This window comes from Trypanosoma equiperdum, assembly GCF_001457755.1.
Source record: "Trypanosoma equiperdum strain OVI genome assembly, contig: ctg_1548, whole genome shotgun sequence".
In the NCBI taxonomy this organism is placed as follows: domain Eukaryota; phylum Euglenozoa; class Kinetoplastea; order Trypanosomatida; family Trypanosomatidae; genus Trypanosoma; species Trypanosoma equiperdum.
In genome coordinates, this window is record NW_027123558.1 from 33962 (window position 1) to 40349 (window position 6388).

Consider the following 6388-nt stretch of genomic DNA (forward strand, 5'->3'; position numbering starts at 1 on the left):
AGGTCTTAAAGGGAACAGAAAACTCTTGCTCGGACGCCAACTAAAGTACGGAAGTAAAGGTAGCATCTCACCTGGGGATAGTGATTATTGACCCTGAGGAGGAAACAAAAAGAACGATGGACAATGACTTCACTGGAAACTTTGACATGGACGAGAATGACTTCTTCATAGATGAAGATGAGGGTGATATGGACTTCCTGCAGCGTGCAGCCGGCGCGTCAGGCGTATACGTAGACGCTGCGCCGAAGGTGGTGATGGAGAATAATGAACAAATGAAAGGGGAATGTAGTGATCGAGTAGCGGAGGTAAACATACAGGAGCTATTTCCGAATGCGGATCCAGCCACTGTGCCACTAGTTGTAGGTATCATCGCCCAAGCGAAACTCGGTGTGGGCGTGGACCTACGGGCCTTGAGTTGTGCGACGAGAAATGTCGAGTTCACCCCGCGTGTCCGCTGCCCTGCAGCCACACTTCGACTTCACGAACCGAACGCTGTCGTTCAGGTCCGCACCTCTGGTCTTCTTGGCATCATCGGGTCCACCAGTGTTGGTGAGGCAAGGCAAGCAACGGAGCTTGCCGCCCGTATCATCCGCAAGGCGCTCAATCTCAACTTCTCCAGCGTCCAGTTTCGTGTCCGTTCCCTGATGGCACGCTTTGACCTCTGCCATCCTATACGACTAGACGAGCTGGCCAAGCATGAAGGAGTGTTCTGCAGCTATGAGCCAGACAGGTTTAGTGGGTGTATCGTGCGGCTTTCTGGAAGCTCGCGGGGTAATCAGTGGCAGGTTTGTTGCACTGTGTTTGTGACAGGAAAGGTGATTGTGCTTGGAGCGCGGAGCAGAGAGGAGTTGTTAGATGCCTTTTACACTGTTTTGCCTATCATTGCACAGTACGCAAAGAGATAATGGAGTCTGACATTTTCGGCGTGATACGGTCGATTCATTCCGACTCCTTTCATCGGCCACAGGATGTTTAGGCCGTCCTGACGAGATAGAGGAAGAGAGTGGCAAATTCGGAGACAGTAGGCGCTCCACTTGACCTTACAGGCTCCCTCTCCCTTCCAATAATCTTTTTGTGCTCACCCTCTTCGTCGGAAGGTACGAACCAAAAGGTAGGGGAGGGTGGGATAGCAGCACATGAAACACGGTGGGACGGACCGATGTGTGATGCAAAGTGGCCACTCTGTTCAAGTGAAGTTTTTTCCTCGTGAAGTTTTTGTGTCACGGCTTTGTAGTGCGTATAATGCGGTCTCTTCGTTACTCTTGCGATGTTGCTTCTAGTGATGTCGCCACGCTCGCTCCCTTCTATTAAGTTACGCTCACTCTTACTAGTAGCCCGTGTAAAGAGTATAAACAACGCTATCATCAGGGAAAGGGGGGAAAAGGGAAAAGCTACTGGGAGGTTAAGGAAGAAGGGCATACAACAAATATAACGAAAAGTAAAACAGGAAGACGGTGGTTCCAAGCACGTAGGGACAAAGATGTCTACGTGGGAGCAGGCAGTGGAGGAGGCTGACAAAGCCTTCGCAAAGCGTGACTGCAAAGCCGTTTGTGAGATCATTGAAAAGGCCGAGAGCGATGGCACTTGTCACGTACAACTTATGTGGCGTAGGGCCCGAGCGTTGCACACGTTGGGCGACGAGTCCCTGGACAAATCTGAGAAGGAACGGTACGCGCGTGATGCGGCGGTTGCAGCTGAGAGGGCAGTGGAGGAAGACCCGACATCTGCGGAAGCCAATCTGTGGAAAGCCATTTGCATCGGCATACTGTGCGACTACCTTACGACTAAGGAGAGGATGTCCAACGTTTATGTCATTCGTGACCATCTGCTCAGGTCGTTGGAGCTAAAGAGCGATAACCCCGATGCACTTCATGGCATGGGGATGTGGAGTTTGAGTCTCCTTCAGATAAGCTGGTTTGAGCGCAGTGCGGCCAGTCTACTCTTCGGAAGCCTTCCAACAGTTTCGCATGAGGAGTGTCTCAAGTATTTTCTCGCTTCCCATGAACTGAGGCCCTCTATTCGTAATTGCCTTGCGCTGGGCAATCTGTTCCGGTACCAAGGAAACTGGACTGAGGCAAAGACCTGGTACCAGAAAGCGCTTGACATTCCAGCGGAAACACACGCGCATAAGCAAAAGCAGGACGAGGCAGTGCAACTCCTCAACTCGTGTTGAGCAAAGGTATACTTAAGTGTGCAAGATGTGGAGGCGCACATCTTCATTCCCTCTCACCATTCATATTTTTATCCAGTTTGTTTGTGTGATTCCTCTCCCACTATTTTTGTTATTCATTTTTTCTTTACGTATAATGTCACGTTTCTCCTTACTTACACATGTGGCGAAGAAGGGGAGAGCAGTATTTACTTCATCGCTTTATCCGATACACGCATCTCATCTGAAGTTGTGCTAGGAAGACAGCAGCGGTGTCAGTGTCTGCACCGTAGTTTGTTTACATTTTTCGGGGCGCGGCAGAAAATGCGATTTGATCCCCTCCCGCACGCGCACGCCCAACGAAACATCCCAATCACTATAACATGTTTTACTTTGGTTTTCCTCTCATTTCAAAGAACCGGAGTGGGGAGAAAGGACTCCTCATCATATTTACTTAACCTTGTATCTTTCTTTACTCTGTATCCCATGGACACCTTTCTTCGCCACACCTTTCACCCTCCCTCTCTAGCAGACGTCTGGGCTCTACACCTCCCAATCGCACCGGGAGGTGCTTTTGCTCGTTCTCTTTAAATTCGATGCACATGTTTGTGTTTCTAATTCATTTGCTGCTGCACTGGGGAAGACTCGTCCCCTGTTTTGCTTCGATTGTCTCTTCCTCTTCACCGTCATTTGCATCGCGAGCTTGTTTCACCTCTTCCACTGCAATTAACGTTACATTGGCGGCATATGATGTGACCGCCCAAATAGTTTGAACGCGCGCATCATAGGGAACCGCCATGTGTACGTGCACCTGCTGTAACAAAGCAATACAATACTGCTGTTGTCGCACCTGTTCCCGCTGCTCAAAACCCCTCAACCGGCTACCACGAGGCCGTCATTGTAAAAGGTGTTGGCGTAGCGTGTGCTCAGCTTGCACGACTCGGTGCCGGTACGTCAATATGCTGGGGCCGCCTGAGGTAGTGTGTGATGGCTGCGCTGTCCCGCACAGCATTGCATTCCTCAACGAGAGAAAGAGAGGCACCCCGTTGTGGGGGCTCTATGTCCTCTGGGGCGCAACGGATGCACCGGCGGTATGCGTTACGCCGTCATGTGGCACCTACGCTTATACGACCTTGTGCCGTGCCTGCGGCCTACCCACCGTTTCCTCCAGGGCCCATGTAACCCGTAGCGTCCACGACACTCGGAAACCTTCTCCCCAAGTGACGGACGAATTAAGGTTCCTCGATGTGAGAGAATACCATGATCGTGAGGCTGTCGTCAATGGGTACAGTAGCGCTGATGTAGAAGAGACCTTTCGCTCATGCTTTCCCCGTGGGGAAGACGTTGCCGCTTTCCCCCATATTGGTAGCGCTTGTGAGGTACGGAACTTGTTGATGTCGCTGGTGGCTGCCGGCTTGGCTTACGAATACAACCGCGCGCCGAGTTTGACTCTCTCTCTCTCCGATTTTCCGTTTGCCTGTTTGCTGAAGTTGGTCCGCTATAACCGTCGCTACACCGTTCTAGAAGCACCCGGGAAAGTTAAGTTCATCTCATTCCCGGGGACACATAATCCCGAAACAGTGGCCGTGAGTTTGCGTCTTTCTCACGTTAAGAGGCAACGGTGGTTTTTCCACAAGGAAGGCGAGGCAGGAGCCAGCGCCTGCGCATCCTCCACTGACGTAATTGGTGACTGTAATTCCCGACCAGGTCTCCACCAACAAGTTGGCGGGTTACCCCTCCACTACCGCGTCCACGCCGGCTTCATTCGCGAGGCAGAAAACCTGGTCCCACAGATGGAAGAATTTGTTGGGGAGGCCATTCACCGCGGATACAGACTTGTGTTTTCGGGGCACTCCCTAGGCGGCGCAGTCGCCACCCTGGTGGCATTACAATTGCTGCAAACCCATCCCGATCTCGCAAGGGACAGAGTCAGGTGCTTCACGTTTGGAGCCCCACTAGTTGGCGACCGTCAATTGACTGAGTTGGTGCAAAGGTTTGGCCTGACGCCTAATTTTCACCACATTGTACATCAATTAGATATTGTTCCCCGACTATTATGCACGTATGAATGGTTGCGCGGCTGTGTAGACGAGCTGGCGGGAAGGGCCACCTTGCTTTTTAGCTCAGTGAAAAGTTGGGTGGGACGGTTCTCTAGCGGTGAGGTCGATGAAGGCGGACATAGCGAAGAGGCGGACACGATCGAGAGCCGAATCAGGAATGGTGAAGGCGCAGTGAATGCGGAGAGCCCAGTTGAAGTAGAAGACGGTGATGAGCCGCATAGTTCAGCGAGTGGACCAAGGTATGCATGTTTTGGGAATTACCACTTCCTCAGCGACGACGGTACTAAGTTTTTCTCGACAGATAATCCCGAAGCGGCCTATCAAACGCTCAGAGGCAGTGGCAATGAAAAAGCGGCAGTGAGGAGTCACCGTGTCTTCGCGTACAACAGGGCCATATTCCTTCGTGTGTACACCAACGGACGATCCACCTAGGCCAGACGGGAATGAGCCGCGTCAACGAGGAGCAAATACCTTTTCCCGCATCCTCACCCCCCCCCCTCCCTTTCACAATTCAGAGTGAAGAAGTTGTGGGGTGGAGCGGGTACAAGGCATATGTTTTCGTGAAAAGTGGAGTGTTTAATTATCTGTTAGGAAGAGTCTTGGAATTGTATGGATGTGTCAAGAACTGGTGGAAATACAATTGAACTCCAGGAGGTGGTTTTCAGTATTCCGAAACACCCAGGAGGTAGTTTGGGTGCTCCACAACACCTGCATCGAAGCTGCCGACAGTGTCATAGGAAGATTAATTGGGGCTTTAACTCAGCCAAATCGCATCACAACGCCGTGGCAAACAAGGATTACGACAAATGTGGTGTTCTTAACTTTCCCTGTTCTCATTACGGACGGAGCTCCCCGCGCGGGAGCCCACAATGGAACGTTCTCCCGGAAAAAAAAAGTTTACATGTGTCCTGCCATTTAAAAGCCCTCCAGCGCGCGCGCATTTACCTCTGCTCGCTCCTATCGCCGTGGTACTGCTGCTTTATTTTAACACGCAGGGCTTAACGTACCACGCAAACACATCTTCTTTTGGGCGCTGAACGCGACAGGAGGAGAGTCGTTGCGCACGTTAAGGGGGAGGGGAGAATGAGGGGTGACAAACCTAATAGGAACTATGTTAGGAAGCAACACACTCCCACACGCTCGCATGGGCCGCCACGTGTGTCCACATTTTGGGGAGTCCAAATTGGAAAATTCCTCTTTATTACTCCCAAATCTAAGGGATGTATTACATTCTGCTGGTGAAGAAAAAAGGAAAATAAAAGTTTGTCACGCACTCTCTTCCTCAAGAAGTCCGGGTGTTGATAAGAGGACAACCGGCACTTTGAAAACCTATGCAAAGGCGGACGCTGATTGGCGTTGGTTTCTTAGGAGATAATGGCACCTTTAGGTGAGTACGTGGAGACCGCTCAAATGGAGGGGAAAGCAATTGTAATAACTATAGTCGAATTGAAATGTTTGCAAGCATTTGTTCCCTATAGGATTGTATCCCTCGGTTCAGGTTTGCAACGGCCGTACAGTTATCTGCTGTATTAGTTTAACGTCACAAGCTTCTCAGGTGACATTTAACCAGGGTCAGAAAGACAAACTGCAGTCGTGTCTTCACAGGGTTCGAAGTAGGCACATCATCTGTCGAATTAAGGTCCTGTTAACATGCAAATCTGAGGTATCTCATTTTTTGTATAGGGCATCCGAGCACCACATTCATATGTGTACGTGAATGGCGCGGTCACTCGAACAGCTGACCATCCTTTCTTTGCTACCGTGGAAATTACCACGGATTGGCTTGTGTGTCTTCTCGCGAGGGGACTTGCAGTATTTCTGCTGGTCGCTTACAGCTACCACGCAAATAGCGAACTAAACGGTCGGATTGAGGGCGAAGAATTAAGCCCCGCGTCACGACTTTGTGTTTCCCGCCTCTCTACATGGGATCACGACACTGCGCGGGCCACCCTCATACAGCGAAAGCGACTATTGTCAGAGCCTCCTCACAGCACAATTCACCACCAGACGTCATTTTGTTGCGTGACTCATGAACCTTCGGCGTCCACCCCACTGCCCCTTTGACCTACTCGATTAATCGGGGAGGCGTCGGTCGCATTTGACAGCAACACACCTCAGCTCATACGGAAGGGGGGAGCAGTGACTACCATACGTGAAGATGGGGAAGGTGTTGGTAAAT

The 6388-nt window shown here is 51.0% G+C and overlaps 3 protein-coding genes and 1 pseudogene across 4 annotated transcripts; all 4 read left to right on the forward strand.

Moving 5' to 3' along the window:
- Positions 1 to 116: 116 nt before the first annotated feature.
- TEOVI_000903700 (TFIID-like protein, putative) lies at positions 117 to 905 on the forward strand (the record flags this gene model as incomplete). The annotated part of the gene is made up of 1 exon (XM_067222048.1): positions 117 to 905. One exon carries the CDS (start codon positions 117 to 119, stop codon positions 903 to 905), a length of 789 nt encoding a protein of 262 aa, XP_067078149.1.
- Positions 906 to 1480: 575 nt separating this feature from the next.
- On the forward strand, positions 1481 to 2173 carry TEOVI_000903800 (Tetratricopeptide repeat, putative; the record flags this gene model as incomplete). The annotated part of the gene is made up of 1 exon (XM_067222049.1): positions 1481 to 2173. The coding sequence occupies one exon, from the start codon at positions 1481 to 1483 to the stop codon at positions 2171 to 2173; it is 693 nt and encodes a 230-aa protein (XP_067078150.1).
- Positions 2174 to 2946: 773 nt separating this feature from the next.
- TEOVI_000903900:pseudogene lies at positions 2947 to 4641 on the forward strand (annotated as a pseudogene). The gene has a single exon. A coding segment is annotated over exon 1 (1695 nt).
- Positions 4642 to 4818: 177 nt separating this feature from the next.
- Positions 4819 to 5211, forward strand: TEOVI_000904000 (uncharacterized protein; the record flags this gene model as incomplete). The annotated part of the gene is made up of 1 exon (XM_067222050.1): positions 4819 to 5211. One exon carries the CDS (start codon positions 4819 to 4821, stop codon positions 5209 to 5211), a length of 393 nt encoding a protein of 130 aa, XP_067078151.1.
- Between the last annotated feature and the right edge of the window lie 1177 nt (positions 5212 to 6388).